Here is a 16925-nt window from a genome sequence, read left to right as displayed (position 1 = left end):
ATTCTGTAGTGGGTGATGATCTATGATGTGATGATTTATCTTTTACTTTATTCCTGCATTATGTGGGCTTGGGGAGGTCTTTATCAGGAGAAAAAAAGTAAAATTTATGAAAATACAGTTAAAATTCCAAAATGTAAGCTAAGATGTAAGATGTCCCATGAGTCTTTGTAGGCCCAGTTGCAGTCCTGGGGCTTTATGTTTGACACCCCTGAATTATATCGTTTTAGGGAAGAGGAAGAAGGCACAAGCCACATTTGCGAAACGAGGCCAGTGTGACAGAAAAACTCTGTACTGTGCCTGTCTAAAACTATCTGGGGGAAACAATCATTGAGGTTAAAATCCCAGATTTGTACAGATGATTTAAAAAGAGCAGCAGCACCAGAAGATGGCTTTGAAGGGGAAATTTGCACAGGTTTTTAGTTAGACTGAAAATTTATGATCACACCTCATCTTCTGTTCAGCAACAGGGACAGCACTGCTTATGATTCACCTTTGGCAGTGCTCAGCTTGCAAGTATATGTCCCACTGTCGTCTTCATGTACTGAATTTAGCATGAGACGGCACCTATAGCATAAAGAAAAATAAATGAATGAATTTTGTTTTTATGACACCAAAAATCTGTCAGATAATAAAATGTGCTGCAGTGACAGCAACATGAGGTGGACCTACCTCTTTCCGTCAAAGTGCATCTTACAGTTGAGCAGTGCAGGCTGGATCAGCTTCCCCCTGGACAACCAGTCCACGTCCACATCTGGAGGTCCCGTGATGTGACACTTAAACACGGCTGATTCTCCAGCCCTCACTGCTGCGTCTTTTACCTCCCTGGTGATCGTCAACGCCGTTTGTGCTGCAGCGGTTGATTAAAAGAAAAAGAAAACAGCACAAATAGAGCATATATAAGGAAGAACGACAAGATATGGTATGACTAAACATTCAGTTCAGTTTCTCATCACCTACCTCTGACCTCCAGTCTGCACTCTGCCTGTTTGCTTCCATACTCATTGATGATCCTGCAAGCATACAGCCCTGCATCTGACCTCTGAGCCGAGCCGATCCTCATTTCACTGGTGCCATCTTCCATCTCTCGCACAGTGAAGTGCCCTGCTGTCTTCACCGAGACTCTGTCCTTCAGCCTGGGTCAGTATAAAGCGGCTGTCAGAATCATTTATGCTCAGGCGCGTAATGGAGGGGTGTTTGTGTGAGACAGTTAGTGACCTTGATTGTGATAAAAGCTTCAGGATTCTCCTGAGATGTCTAGCTGCAATAAAACCTTGAGGGGGGAAAAAAGATGTCTTACCAGTAAACCATGGGTTTGGGCTGGCCTCTGGCTTTCACTGACATGACAACATCTTGACCCTCGGTTACCGCCTGGTCACATGGTGCCACCTATTAAAGAATGTAAACATGATTACCTATAAAAGCTTTTAAGGTTAATCTCTAAGCTTTGCTCCAGTTTTATCAGATTGGAAGTAAAATCACATTACGACCGTGCCCAGAATGACTGCAGCTATCAAGTGATGCTGCGATGAAGCAAGTGGAGTCATGGTATGAAATGCAAAGGATATGTCCATGGAGATTGCCATTTTGCTACTAGGAAAATGAATATTGCAGCACAGTGTGATCTTAAGATCGGAGAACAATCAAAAGAAGATTCATATTTCCATGTGCAGTAACTTATATTTTTGTCCGATTGTTTTGGGACCTGCCTGTGGCCCCAATACCTGCGTACCTGGAAAACAAGACAGAGTGTGCAGCAACACCTGACACGGAAGAGAGTTGCCATTACAAGGAGAGCAGAATTATTAGACAAATGAGTATTTTGTCCAAATCATCCTCTTCATGCATGTTGTCTTACTCCAAGCTGTATAGGCTCAAAAGCCTACTACCAATTAAGCATATTAGGTGATGTGCATCTCTGTAATGAGAAGGAGTGTGGTCTAATGACATCAACACCCTATATCAGGTGTGCATAATTATTAGGCAACGTCCTTTCCTTTGGCAAAATGGGTCAAAGAAGGACTTGACAGGCTCAGAAAAGTCAAAAATAGTGAGATATCTTGTAGAGGGATGCAGCAGTCTCAAAATTGCAAAATTGCAAAAACCAAGGCGCCAAATAACTGCCCATGAACTGAGAAAAGTCAAGCGTGCAGCTGCCAAGATGCCACTTGCCACCAGTTTGGCCATATTTCAGAGCTGCAACATCACTGGAGTGCCCAAAAGCACAAGGTGTGCAATACTCAGAGACATGGCCAAGGTAAGAAAGGCTGAAAGACGACCACCACTGAACAAGACACACAAGCTGAAACGTCAAGACTGGGCCAAGAAATACCATACCACCTTTATTTATAAAGCACTTTAACATAAAGCCAGAGTTCACAAAGTGCTGTACATGCTAATAGCATAAGTAAAGAAAATTAAAATGAGATAAGATAAAATAAATAACTAAAAAACTAAAATAAATTGAAACATGTTAAAACAAATTGAGTCAACCCCTCTAATCAATGCCAAAGGCAAATATCTCAAGACTGGTTTTTCTAAGGTTTTATGGACTGATGAAATGAGAGTGAGTCTTGATGGGCCAGATGGATGGGCCCGTGGCTGGATTGGTAAAGGGCAGAGAGCTCCAGTCCGACTCAGACGCCAGCAAGGTGGAGGTGGAGTACTTGTTTGGGCTGGTATCATCAAAGATGAGCTTGTGGGGTCTTTTCGGGTTGAGGATGGAGTCAAGCTCAACTCCCAGTCCTACTGCCAGTTTCTGGAAGACACCTTCTTCAAGCAGTGGTACAGGAAGAAGTCTGCATCCTTCAAGAAAAACATGATTTTCATGCAGGACAATGCTCCATCACACGCGTCCAAGTACTCCACAGCGTGGCTGGCAAGAAAGGGTATAAAAGAAGAAAAACTAATGACATGGCCTCCTTGTTCACCTGATCTGAACCCCATTGAGAACCTGTGGTCCATCATCAAATGTGAGATTTACAAGGAGGGAAAACAGTACACCTCTCTGAACAGTGTCTGGGAGGCTGTGGTTGCTGCTGCACGCAATGTTGATGGTGAACGGATCAAAACACTGACAGAATCCATGGATGGCAGGCTTTTGAGTGTCCTTGCAAAGAAAGGTGGCTATATTGGTCGCTGATTTGTTTTTGTTTTGTTTTTGAATGCCAGAAATGTATATTTGTGAATGTGGAGATGTTATATTGGTGTCACTGGTAAAAATAAATAATTGAAATGGGTATATATTTGTTTTTTGTTAAGTTGCCTAATAATTATGCACAGTAATAGTCACCTGCACACACAGATATCCCCCTAAAATAGCTAAAACTAAAAACAAACTAAAAACTACTTCCAAAAACATTCAGCTTTGATATTAATGAGTTTTTTGGGTTCATTGAGAACATGGTTGTTGTTCAATAATAAAATTATTCCTCAAAAATACAACTTGCCTAATAATTCTGCACTCCCTGTAATGACAACAGACAATTGTTTCTTCTTTTTCTTTCTGTTTTTTTTTTTTTAGTTAAATGCAGTAAAATCCAATGGATGACTCTGGATTTGGGGGTTGCCAGAGGAACAGTACTTGTCTGATGGCACTGTGCCAAGTGAAAAGTTTGTTGGAGGCGGGATTAGGGTTCGGGATTGTTTTTCAGGAGTTGGGCCAGCAGGGTTAGTTCCTGTGAAAGGAACTCTTAATGGTTCAACATAACAAGACATTAGTGACAATTTTATCCTCCTAACTTTGTGGGAACAGTTTGCAGCTGGATCCTTCCTTCCTGCACAAAGCAAGGTCCATAAAGACACCAATAAGCGAGTTTGGTGTAGAAGAACTTGACTGGCCTTCACAGAGTCCTGACATCAACCTGATAGAACACCTTTGAGATTAATTAAAGTGGAGACTGCGAGCCAGGCCTTCTGGTCCAACATCAGTGTCTGACCTCACAAATGTGCTTCTGGGAGAATTCCCATAAACACTCCTAAAGGTTGTGGAAAACCTTCCCAGAAGAATTGAAGCTGTTAGAGCTGCAAAGAGTTGATCAAATTATCAAAATAAACCCTAAGGATTAAGAACAGGATGTCATTCAAATTCATATGCAAGCGAATACTTTTGGCAATACATCACAACAATGTGATTGGTCACTTGCAGTGTTGAACCTGGACCAACATTAATTATGATGATTTGGGAAAGACAACGAAATGGGGATATCAGAGACATCGACTATGACGCTGCGCTTGTTATTTAAAGAAAAAATCATAAGGAGCTTTTATACTTTTACCTGAAATGAGGGAGGCTCTTTTAAATGGTGAGGAAGTGAGCCTCCGACCTCCATCACCTCCTCCTGAGGACTCAGGTACTCCTCATCTGACTGGATTGGACTGCTGATTTCCAGAGATACAGCAGATTTCCCACATTGCGTGTGGGTCGGCTCTGGAAGAACAAGATATCGGACACAAATATAATAGAATTACAAGCATACTACCGCCGTGTCTAATTCATTTTTATTTGAGTTCACAAAAAAGTCGATTCTGATTTACACACGTCTTAATTTAAGTAATTGAGTGCAAAGCCTTTTGAAATATGGTTAACATGGCACTGGCGTAGCTCATTTTGTTTACGGTCTTTTTTTTGCTTTGCTGGTGTTGATCTTTGCCAAAATGAGCACTTGGCAACACAAAGCAGTGGGTTAGACACAAGTGGGCCACGTGCACCTCCACACACTGAGCACAGGGACCATCTGAAGTGACCATAAGCGAACAGATAACGAATTAATCCCTTAATCCCTGACCCAATCATTCACTCATTCCCACGAGTTCTAGATCAGACACTGTGTCTGGACCCTTGGCAGTCTGGACTACAGTCAGACTCAACTCACAGCTGCGGGAAGAAATATAAAGAGCTGCCTCTCTCTTTCTGTCTCTCCTTCTTCTTTTGTTGCCTTCGTTTTCGTGTCAGCGTTTCACAATCTTTGCAAAGCCTAAGACCTCACATATCTGGCACAACTAGATAACGTTGCGAGTGAAAATGAATAAAATCAATTACCCAAGTAGAATAAAGGCATGTCCCCCCTTTCAGATGGCAGAACAGTGGACTGATAGGTATTTTGCATGACATTCAACTGTGCAAAATAAAGGGAAAGTGGGTCATCATCTGCAAGTGAAAGGCAGGCTTGGTCGCATATACAGATGGAAAGAAATGCACCGAAAGCCATATATGGAAAAGCTGACTAATAGTAATGAAACACGATAAAAAAACACTGTTTATGCCAAATTATTAAGCGATGTAGGTGGATATTCTGTTGCGCTTATAGCATTAAAAAAAGGAGGGGGGGATAAAAACAACAAAATAACCTACCTAGAGTCACATCTCTGAGCGGCGTCTGTGCACCAGGGGATAACTCCCCAGAGTATTTATGTAAACCTGCCAACTCTTACACAACTCCCGAACAGTGTGAGCCGACCAACTTTCCTCCACCCTGTCCTTCTGCTTCCCATCACTGTTACGCCTTTATTCTCTTACACTCCTGACATCCCGGGCTGATGAAAAAGCTGAATATTTTAAAAGTTTATTAAAGCTTAGGTTTAAAGACTCCACTGAGTCACAAAGCTGTGGTTCTTCAACTTCTTTGATTTTTTTTTTAATGCAAAAATGACAATAGGCCTGTGTTATGTTCTCGCATATTTCTTTGAAGCCAGTAAATCAATCTCGCCCACTATTTTGGCTTGTCGTGGCAACAATCTACACACTTCTCGGCTAAAATGACTCACATAATCTCCCGCCACTTTCTGGCAGCTCCATCCCCAAGCCCTGTAGCGTGAAATCTGAAGTGATGAAAAACTCCACGATTACAGCTGTAATCTCGAGCGGGGACATAAAGCAGACGGCAATTACCCGAGAGAACAAGAGGCCTTCTAAAAATACTCCTGCAAAGTTAGACTCCGCTGGCCTAATATGGCAACAGAGGCCCGCGTGCTGCTGTCGGAAAAGCACCAGGGTGAGCGCTCGCATTTGTTGACAAAACTGTGAAGAGGGGAAAGTTGCATTTGCATGAGGCCGAACCAGCACTGCTGGGAGCTTCTCTCATGCACAGCGTAGTATAAACACCCGTCCACTGCAGGCGCTTATATTTTTCTTTTTTTGCCTGATTTTGAATGCCACGGCTGCCTTTGAGGCTCAGGAGACCTTTGTGTGACGGGGGCAGGTCTGCGTTTTGAATTCATGCCGAGGGGGAGCTCGGTGCCTTCAAGAATTAATGGGTTGCCATGGCAACTATCGCTGCGAGGAGCCCCGGTCGGGATGCTGAGCTCCAGCGGGCCTTTGTAGTCATTAAGACAGAATGTCAGGCGGAGGAGGGCTGGCAGCGGATTAAAGTGTGAGTCAACATGTTTGAGAACAGCATCGTTTTTATGTTCCCCCCGGTGTCGCTCTCCTCATTTAAAATTTGTGCTGGTAAAATGTGTCACCATGTCTAACTGCAAAACAAGAAAGCAGTAGAGGTGGGCGGATACATGTAACCATCGATACGCTGGTATTGGTACTGGATAAATACTAGTGCGATAGGATGGATACTTTGTTTCTGTCCTTCTAAGTTCAGTATCTACTGAAAAGTGTTAAATAAATTTAATATTTTTGGAAGATGGCTCATCTCATAAATCATGACACACTGCTCACCCCCATAAAAGCTGCCTTTATAGGTTAAAATTATCGGTATCTGTATTGGTATTGGCAATACAGGCTGTATATTTACTTGGTAATCGAATTGATACCAATATTTCAAGTATCGCACAGGGCTTGAAAGCAGGCTCTGGCCCAGCCTCACCTGACTGAATGTAGAGTGTCGCACTGCATGACGCTCTGCCCGCCACGTTGACAGCCGTGGCGCAATATGACCCCGCATTGCTCAGCCTCATCTCCTTTATCACCAGACTATGCTTCTCGCCCTCAGCTTTAACCACATGGAACGCGTCACACCGGATCTCCACATTATTCTTCCTCCATGTCACTGAGAAGGCAGAGAGAGAGAAAACACAAACACTGAAAAACTGATATGGAAGAAGTCAGATTGCAAACATGTGAAAGGATAAGGCTCATTGATTTGGTTTATGAGAGTTTCACTTAAAATTGACCAGATTTCATAAGACTATGTGTGCAAGAAATCGCTTTATACGGCACTTAACAGAAAACAGTCTCCTAACTGAATTCAAAAAAGAAAATTATAGAAAATGGGGATGTTAAAATGGTGACTTGTCTTCAGCTGTACCAGTAGGGGTTGGGCTGCCAGTGATGATGCATTGCAGTGTGACCTCAGAGGCGCTGGGTGCGGTGGTGTCCTCAAGAGGCTTCTCAAACCTCGGGGCCTCAGCTGGCTCATCATCAGCAGACAGGTAAGAGTCATCGGAAGAACCGCCTGTGAATTAGAGGGACGGTCAGAGTGTTTTCTGTGCAGCTGCCGGTGCTCTATTACCTGCTTTAGAAAAATGGGTCAGACTCCAAATTAAGGCATTGGGCTAGTTTCCTTTTACGGATCCCCATGATGAAAAGAGTTTCATTAGTGAGTCTGGGCCCGGCAGCAATTCTGGCTCTGATTAATTTTCCATGGTGGACAACATAATATAATATATATATATATATATATATATATATATATATATATATATATATATATATATATATATATATATATAAGTTCAACCTTTTTGATCATTCCTTTTTAGTTTGTAATCTGTATTTTTTATTTCTATGTGCATGTTTTTCTTATTCGGGGACTTACAGCCTAGCAAAGGTAATAAATCTCCAATAAGTTCTTTTTGTGTTTCAGATCTTAAAGCCACAAATGAGGCACAAAAAAGCAAAAGTTGTTAAAATGGGAAGCAAACAAACACCCAATATGACTTTACGTTCTTTAAGAGTGAAGTCACAACCCTAAAAAGTCTAGTTCTCTGACCCCTGGTAGTTAAACTTATCATTTTTCATAGGGGTAGTGTTGTGTGTGTAGGTCCTGATCTTTTTACAGTTTAAATTGTTTGTTTGTTTTTTAATAATCTCACTCAGTGGTGGTCAAAGGTGAAACAGAACAAAAACCTTTAATCAGATATGATAGCAAAACTTTTTAGCTTAGGGCTAAGGGAGTTATTTAATCTCTTAAGATCCACCAGCTTCCTAGTGCTCTTTTGTTAGGGTTATGGTTGTCATTATGTTCCCTTCTACCACTTTGTCTAGATATTTTATTTTATTTGACCTGCCAAATGGGAACATTTATGAAAATAGTACTGTAAGCCTGGCAACTTGGTAGACTTGGTAGTTGAGCAGAAATCCATGGATAAAGCCTCAAAGACTTCTAAAGGGACAACAAAAGGTGGTTGTATTTGTTTTGTTATTTGTGTAAAGAAACGAACTGGACAACAGTTGGGTCACTCAAGCCACAGGCAGGAACCTAATGGCTCCCAAAATGATTAAAGTGTTCATCCAGTTCCAGACTCTCATCTGCGATGGATGCTGCTTGGATTTTTTACAAACACGTTTATCTAGAACACTCGTAAAGCATCACCTACCTTCGTCTGCAGACTTCCGTTGAGCAGAACGGCCTTTTTTGCTCTTGTGTACTCTGCCCTCCCTCTTCCTTCCCTCGTTGCTCCTGTGTGGAACACTTTCTGTCTCCATGGGTTCATCCTCCACCAGGATGGTGGGGATGTTCACTTTCATGGCCGGAGATGTCCGCCCCACCTCCGCCTTCCTTCGTTTTAGGAGCGGGCTGATGGAAGGATTGGGTGATGGGGTGAGCCGAGGAGGCTTGGGTGGGAACTGGGGTCCTGGTTCCCTTACAGTTACTGGAGATGCTCTCTTCCCTGTTGGGCCTGGTGATCGGTGGTCCGCCTTGTTGTCCATGTTGGTGTCTCTCTTTGAATCAACTCTGGAGGAGGATGAAGATTTGTGGGATGTGTTAACAAGTGTGTCTTTGTCAGCTGCCAGAGAGCTTTGTAGGGTTTCCCTGCATGCAAAAGATGAGAAAGCTGTTATGTAATATAACAAGTGAGGGAAAAAATATTACATGTCTAAAACTCTTAATTTCCATTAAGTGCTTTGTTGTTGTTTTTTAAAAGAAATTTCAAATCCCTCAAAGAAAAATATACAAATATGATCATATTGGAATCTTTTTTTAAGAGAAAATTTCACAAGTAAAGATAATCTTCTTCAAACCTGATTAGGCTCGTCTTTGTAGCTATTGGCAACGGTTGTCCTGGTAACTGGTGAACTGGTGGCGTTGCCGTGGTAACAGAGATTTTCCTTGCGCTATCTACTGGTTTCCCGTGCAAATCTGACTGTGTCATCTTTTCCTTTTCGGAGCTGCTGCTCTGATTCCCCGGGTCTTTGCCTTGGGCCTGCTGAGAATTCTTCCATATGCTGCCCCCCTCCCTCTCCCCAACTTTTCCTTCCTCTAGGGCTCGCTCCCTCGCCTCTAACTTTTTAACTACTTGGGCAGGAATGGGTTCTAGTTTCCCCATGTGCAGCCTGTCTTTCTGTGACAGCTGCTCAGTTGAATATGCCTTCTTCAAGCTTGGTTTCCCCACAAGCTTCTTGATCCGCTGGAGCTCTTCTGTGAACTTGCTCTGGTAATTCTGGATCCTCTGGGAGTAGTTTGTCTTGTCCTCTAATGAAGAGGCCCTCTGCTTGAATACCGCTCTCTTCTGGGCTGCACCCTGCAGTATTCGACTCTCATCTTTGCTCGGGCCTCCTGTCTTCTTTCCACTCTCATCTGATTCAAAGGAAGCTGCCCCTCGTGGCAGATCCACCCTTCGCTCCTCAAAGGCAAGGACCTTGTCAAAGATCTTGGGTCCTGCACGAGCCAGTTTGGGCGTCATAACTGCACTGTTGGTGCCAGATGACTGGCCCGTATTAGAAGTTTGAGGACCTGAAGGTTTGACTTTGCCCGAGTGTTGTTTTTGTGTGCTGATGCTGTTTTTGTGCGTGGTAAGAGGTGGCTGGGGGGAAGACAGGGGGACATAGGAGGACAGGCCCTGTGATTCATCAGCAGTTTGAAGCCTAGAGGGGTAAGGATTGAGGGGAAATAATGGAGGGGTGAAATTAGAGCTCTGGTGCAGTGGCGAAGGCTTTGGAGGAGTAATAAGATGCAGATAAATGTCCGTTTGTGTCATTTTGTCTCATCATGTTTGAGTTCTTTGTGTTTTCGCATGTGCTTTCTGTGTTGTATCAGGTAATGAGCAACACATCAGACAGTGTGAAATCAAATGGCAGAGAAACAAATGTAATGAAATTTTGAGATTGAGACTTCTTAAGACCTTAACCCTAAAACTGCAATAACTGCTGTTGTTGGCATGTTGCACCAACAATATTACAAAATAAGAACATAAACTCCTACGAAAATCAAAAAAAGCACCCCTGCTTAAACTTCTAACACAATAACACCATGCCTAAAAATAACCTGTGAATCACATGATAATTACTCAGTGAGAACACTCATGCTAATATCAGCTCGGATCAAAGCAACCCATGCATGCCACTGCAAACCTATAAACATATGGTGTTAATCCAAAAGTGAGGGGCGGCTGTAGAAAACATGCAGTGGGTAAAAATCACAGTTTTCAGAAGTGCTGAATAATATATTATATTAGAAGATTGTACAAGTGCATCCTTTCTAATGGCTATATGAAATATTAATATTAACATTGTTATTTTGTTGGCTTGTAATCATTGTTAGATTCAAATCAATCCACACTGATGGCACGCAGAGTCGAAGGAAAGTGTGACATCAAAATAAAAAAGTACACTATATGGAAAAATGGGAATATATAAAGAAGAGTAAAAAATGAATAACAAATTGTATAGCAAATGGAATAAAGTTTTTGCGAGTTGGGTCTATGGAGGATATAATGTCTTGCCATATGAGTCAGTTTTCATTGCAATTTGGGTTTCTGGGCAGTCTTTTTGCTTTTTGGGGGAAATCCTGGGAATTAAAAAGCCATGTGCTATAATGGCATAGAAAATGTTCTCCCTCTGTACAGGCTGAACATGCTCCCATAGTAGTCGCTGCCTACGGAAACACTTTCCTCTGACCCCTGAATGGGCCGGGCAAGGTTAGCATGAGACGCTCGGATGAGTGGTTCCACACCCAGGTGACGGACAGGGGGGGCCCCCTCAGAAGGACCCCCACCGAGGCCTTGCCTTGCTGGGTTTGTGGGATCCAAATGGGGCCCTGGAGGTCGGGAACCCAGAGTGCGGAGCTCTCGCTCCACTACAGGGTCATAGGTGCCGGGGAGGGTGGCCCTGCGATCTGAAGCATCGGGATTGTAGTCCATCACCCTTCCTCCCTCACCTGTATAGAGAAAGAGAGAAAGGGAGAGAGACTGTTTGAATTTAAAAATTAAAATTGTATAATTTTATATCTGACTTTTAGCATTTTAAAAACAACAACAACAATATATTGGTTGTTGTGGGCGATCAATAAAGAGACTAAACTGTGTCTGTGTTGAAAATGATCTTGAGCTGTGAGCCTTCTAATTCATTGGTGAGAGTGTGGTTACTTGTTTTTAACAATAACAATATAGCTTTCTTGCATAGCAGAATATTATATACAGGCATGGCTAAATAAGCAGCCATTTGTTTGCAGTAAATAAGTATAGTTAGTACGCTAAAGGCATTTCCCAAATATGGGATGAAGAAAGTATTTGATATTTCTTCCTCTTCAGAGCGAAAAGAGGCCAAACACATGAGATATCATTGGAAAGGCCACGATTTCCTCTGTTGAGCACATCAAGACTTGATATAAATGTGATGTGATGATAATAGAGAGCAAAAACAAATGTTCATTACAGTGGACATAAATGAATAGGCTGGATATCACATTGTATTATATTATATTGTACTGTGTCTATTGTATGACACGTATCTTTTTATATTGTGTCTATTGTATCATATCATAACATAACATGTCATATTGTACTAAAATTGTATTGTCTGGATCTCTTTATTTCGTGTTGTATTGTATCATTTCACATTGTACCACTTTTTTGGCATTTTATATCATACCATCCATCATTGGATAATCATATCATGTCATATCATATTGCATATTGCATGACTGTTTTTATTGTATGGTATATACACAGGTATATACTTATTTTTTTTGGTTTTGGTGTTATAGAAGTTACAGAAGTTTCTGCAAGTCAAACTTCATCAGATTGAAGAGACAGTTGATGGATGGGCTGTGTGAATTAAACCATTTTAATGGAAGCATGGTAATTTCCTAATACCGCGCTCCTCTTAAAAATATTTTAGCATAAATCTAATAAGAAATTATGTATCACCAAGACTCTGATTTTGCTTTACTCTCTAATAAAGCATTCCTATATCTAAAATATTTTTTAATGTCTTAACTGGAAGTTAATGCAGTAAGAAGCCAGCAAAAAACCCGTGGTGGGGGGGAAATGACGTCTAATGAAGACAGCGTTGTTAAGCATGATGGATAAACAGCCTATTGATTGCTTGAAAACAGGAAATGAAACGGAAAGTGAAGGGGCCACATTTGAAACGTGTACCACTTAAAGTGATCCTTTGCCCAGCGATGAGCAATGGAGACAAGAATGCTTTAGCAGCATAAAAAAAGAGCGGTCAGCATCTTCTGTTAACGAAGGAAACCTTGAAGCAACGATACGGTCGGGGATAAAAAAAAACATCTTAGCACTTGACTGATTGAATGATACTGACTCAGCGTCACCATCAGTAGCTGTGCAATATCAGTTTCTCATAAAACAAAAAAACAGACGGAACAAAATGAGAAATCTTCTCAGAGCAGCCACACTTTTAGGTCTTGATATATACAGCTTCAAAATTCTGTTTTCACTTCTCTCCGAGGCCGGGCAGCAGCTTTCATTTTTATTTGAACACACCGTGCTTTGAAACGTATCTCATCCGTGTCTGGCTTTAGGGCCGGAAATATTTTCTGGAATACATTGCCTGAGGAGAAAATGTATCTTGTTTGTGTATTACAAGGTATTGTAGTCATTATTTAGTATTCAGCAGAGGCAACCACTCTGTTCCATGAAGAAAACAAATGATGTATCACCTCATCCCTCTCTCATTTGATATTCTCTTTCTATTTTTCTGTGGCTTGTCTCTGGAGGGACGTGATGAGGGCGTAGTCAGCCCACCAACACAAAAGCTTAGAAAGTGCAAACACCGAGTATGAGCGAGGAAAGAATATACTGTAACATTTCTTTGTGGTAGAGGAGAAGGGTGTCAATATTTCAGGTCTATATTCAGACATCATGTTGCTTGGTTAGGAGTGGATGGCGAGGACGTAAAGGTTCTACGACTCCAATGCACCAGCACCACTTTAGCAAATTAGTAAAGACTCTTTCAGGAATTGTTCTCATCAATGCAACACTAACAGGTTCAAGCGTAACCTTGCCGCTAGACAAAATGCTTCCCCCCCCCTTTAAATTTTAGACATTTGCATTAAGATCCAGAGGATTTGCATTTCTTTTTTCTCCTGTATCAAATTTAATGCTCTTTAGGCTTAATCGGATTTGCTTTAGATCAAGTAAACTGCCTCACACAGTACCCATTAGTCAATATGCAATTTTATTTTAGCAACAAAAAAAAAATCTTGAGCAGGGATGAAATATATAACTTAGTTCATTGCTTTAGTTGAATAAGCGCGATTTCCAAACTGTAAAAACTTGGATGGAAGAAGGATTTTCTTTACAGTAGCTTTAATTTGGGCTGTTATTACAGAAAGGAGGAAATCAAATGCTGGGGGCTTTGAGGAGTTTAACATTTGACCTAGAATGTAGGACTTGGGAGACAGGACTCAAAATTAAAGAGCAGCTTTATTGCTGAAGCCTTTTCTTAAAAAAAACAAAAACAAGGACGGGCTTGAGTCAAAGGGAAAACACAGAATAAGGGAGCACACAGCATTAAGAAAGGACATGGATAAGACGAGACTCGGATAAAGAAAAATACACAAGGAAATACCAACAAATCCAGAATAATGAGAGCGGGAAAGTAAAACTCAATACAAAGCACACAAAATAAGAAACTATCAAAATAAAACAGGAACTAGTGAACGCTGACACACCAAGAGTCAAACATTCAAATCTGACACGAAGACAAAATGTAAACAAACATGGAGAAAAGGTTGACTTTACACAGGAGACAAGCATAGAAAGTATGAATAACAAAACTGAGAAGCTCTTGGACTAAATAACATTCTTCTGAAATCCAAAAAGAATCCCAAACCCACGACTGTGAGATACAGAGCTTGGGAACGGAGACCTCTGTTAAAGTCAAAATTATATTAAAATCGAATTATTGAGATCCTGAGAGTTTGAATTAAAGATGATGAAAAGACACTTCTGTGGCTGAAGAATGAAGCCAATATGGATTACTGTGCTGAGTCTTGAGCCACAACTCGTTTCTTTATATTTTGCTTCCTTTCGAGCAATAGTTCTCCAGGCTTTCTGAAGGTCTTTCAAAGTTTTAGTCTGCTTTTTCACTCATTTTCAGTCCAGTCCTTGTACCTGACCATTTTCAGATTAATGCTTTTTGTTTGTGGGAATACTTGACCCATGAATTATTAAAGCACAAAATGATACCTAGCTCAAGGGAAGAACCAGAGTGTACATTGGCAACAGGAGTGACAAATCGAAATTTGAAATTTTTTGGTCCAAATTGTTGAATGCGTAGGTGTCTGCAGCCATGTGTAAAGCACGGTGGACGCTCTGTCATTATAGGGGGTTTCGTTAAAGTCGATGGAATTATGAGCACAGGAAAGTACCATCAGTGTAGGTTGCCTCAAATCTTTTGCGCAGTGCACAGCTACTCAAAAAGCCACTTGAGGCTGGCTCCCCCTGCAGGTCAATCGCCCATGTTAAAATGCCCAGCTTCATTTTTTACGACTAATTTCCCCTTCTATGATGGCCACACATCTTTGGATAACTCCACCATTTAAATTTTATCAAAGTTTAAAGTTGTGCTTTGACTTGCTGTAAAGTTACGTCCACTAACAGCTCCTCTAAGAAGTCTGTGCAGTAGTCTTAGTGTGTTTGTGTACTATCTGAAATCTAAATACCATGTATCTGTATCTGTGTGATGCACTTGTGCAGCTTTTGGTTCTTGTCCAAATGTGTTCATTTCTCCTCCAAAAGACCAAAACAGTAATGGCCATAATACTAGAAGGGAGAGCTCACAAACCACTAACTTCTGGGTGGCATTATAATAGATATGATAGATATGATACCATCCATCCATCCATCCATCCATGAATGATACCTTCATTAAAAAAAAAAAAAAAACAATAGTAGGTCTTAGACTATCAATAATTTACGATTTCCCAAATCTGTGTTATCCAAGAAATGGCTTCCTGTGTCTTTTTCTGTCCAACCAGTAGTCCAAACTGCAAAAATCCTCAATTTAGAGAGAAAAGCAAAGCAAATCCTCCCACTGGAGAAGCTGGAAGATGATCAACCAGCCAGTAAATTCACTGATTATTTGAGCTGTTGAAGCTCTACACCAGCACGGCAAACTGTGAAAGAAAGAAATCTCATGCAGCACCTCATTTTTAGGTGAGTATAACATAACATTCACCAACCCACTGGACCGTTCCACCTGATCTCTGTTCATTAACGTACCTCTATTTAAACTTAACGATGTACATTTACATTTTAATTGGCATAGCATGCATTTGTTTCAGCCTCATTTATCCAGCAGAAATAGTCCCATTTTTGTCGGACAGCACGTTCCCCTGTGGAGCCACACAGAGAGCTCCAGACCTGAGACAGGTTCCCTGCTTGAAACTAGGGCAGTGTGTCACACTGTTGCATCACACCATGAGGGATTAATGCCTTCTGCCATATCGGATTTCATCCAGCGCACGTTTTGGGCCGGCATGATAACAGCCTCCATTAAATCTATCTATCATAATTTTATACAAGTGTGTTTTTGGCAGAGATGTTGGTGGTGGAGCTGTAAATCTGGCTAAATATCATTTTGGACAAAGAGCTGCAGAATATTTTCTTTAAGTAGTGCAAGCTTGCAGCTAGAAAATATGACCTCAAAAAAGAAAAACGAAGCCTCGAAACCACAAACTTACATAAGCTTAAAAAAAAAGGAGTTTAAATAAAATACCTGAAGGTCCTTTCCGGCCAGCCTTATCATGGTGCCTCCCGGGCCCTTCTTTGGTTTCCATCTGAGGTTCTGTGGTCTCATCCTCTGTGGTCTCAGAGTCTGAAACAAAGAGAAGGAAAACACTATGAGATGAGACGGGAGGAGAAGGTGGAAATCCAGCAAAGAGGAGCTGAGGTGGAGGGCGGGAAGAGGAGGCTGGAAACAACAAGAGAGCGCAGGTAGAAAATGACTTTTCACATTTGCTCAGCAGCAGACGTTTTGATGGGTCACTGAAAAGAGCTGCGAAGAGCCCCCCCTCCCCTTCCTCGCCCCCCCCCCAGAGTGAAATAAATGGGTTGAAACTGGAGCGTGACATGAAGCCAGCTGTGGCTTATAAAAATGCATGCAGGGGAGGGGTATGTAAATATGCTCTTGACTCAGTTTTGAGTCAGCTTGAAGCTCAAGAGGAATCTATATGTAAGGAAGAAGAGCAAAATCTTAAATCTTACTCAGACCTCGTTATTTGACTTGAACTCATGCATGCATGACTGTTTTCACAAAAGAGGACAACTACAATCAGTAAATAAATATGGTTTGTATATAATACAAGTGAAAGCTGAACTCTGAGTGCATAATTTACAAAAAGAAGACGTGGGATAAGCATCTGACTTGGTTCTCAGTTTTATGGGGAACATTCAAAAACGGAAAGGACACAAAAACAACAGGGTGCGACGACGTTAAACACGATGCAAACAGAGGATCGCAGATCGCTGATTGACAAAGCTCGGCCTAGATGTTGAGGACAAAA

The 16925-nt window shown here is 41.5% G+C and overlaps 1 protein-coding gene across 6 annotated transcripts in view; it reads right to left on the bottom strand.

The window, feature by feature from the left end:
* Positions 1-16925, bottom strand: part of LOC147302060 (striated muscle preferentially expressed protein kinase-like) — a 59663-nt gene that overhangs the window by 21472 nt on the left and 21266 nt on the right. For 5 of the 6 annotated variants that reach the window (XM_086283672.1, XM_086283677.1, XM_086283676.1 and 2 more), the window contains 11 exons: positions 16139-16237; positions 11177-11327; positions 9194-10036; positions 8548-8984; positions 7257-7403; positions 6816-6998; positions 4275-4426; positions 1298-1386; positions 958-1133; positions 670-847; positions 491-564 (listed from right to left, as the gene is read on the bottom strand). In XM_086283672.1, coding sequence (XP_086139798.1) covers positions 491-564; positions 670-847; positions 958-1133; positions 1298-1386; positions 4275-4426; positions 6816-6998; positions 7257-7403; positions 8548-8984; positions 9194-10036; positions 11177-11327; positions 16139-16237 — 2529 coding nt within the window. The remainder of the gene's footprint in view (positions 1-490; positions 565-669; positions 848-957; positions 1134-1297; positions 1387-4274; positions 4427-6815; positions 6999-7256; positions 7404-8547; positions 8985-9193; positions 10037-11176; positions 11328-16138; positions 16238-16925) is intronic. The other variant, XM_086283673.1, reaches the window with a different exon arrangement.

The sequence above is a fragment of the Aulonocara sp. 'chitande type north' Nkhata Bay genome, linkage group LG23 (genome assembly GCF_057382095.1).
Source record: "Aulonocara sp. 'chitande type north' Nkhata Bay isolate Kocher_YH1m ecotype deep benthic linkage group LG23, A_spYH_male_GT1.1, whole genome shotgun sequence".
In the NCBI taxonomy this organism is placed as follows: Eukaryota; Metazoa; Chordata; class Actinopteri; order Cichliformes; family Cichlidae; genus Aulonocara; species Aulonocara sp. 'chitande type north' Nkhata Bay.
The sequence above is the reverse complement of the archived record's forward strand: the minus strand, read 5'-3'. Positions and strand labels throughout refer to the sequence as shown.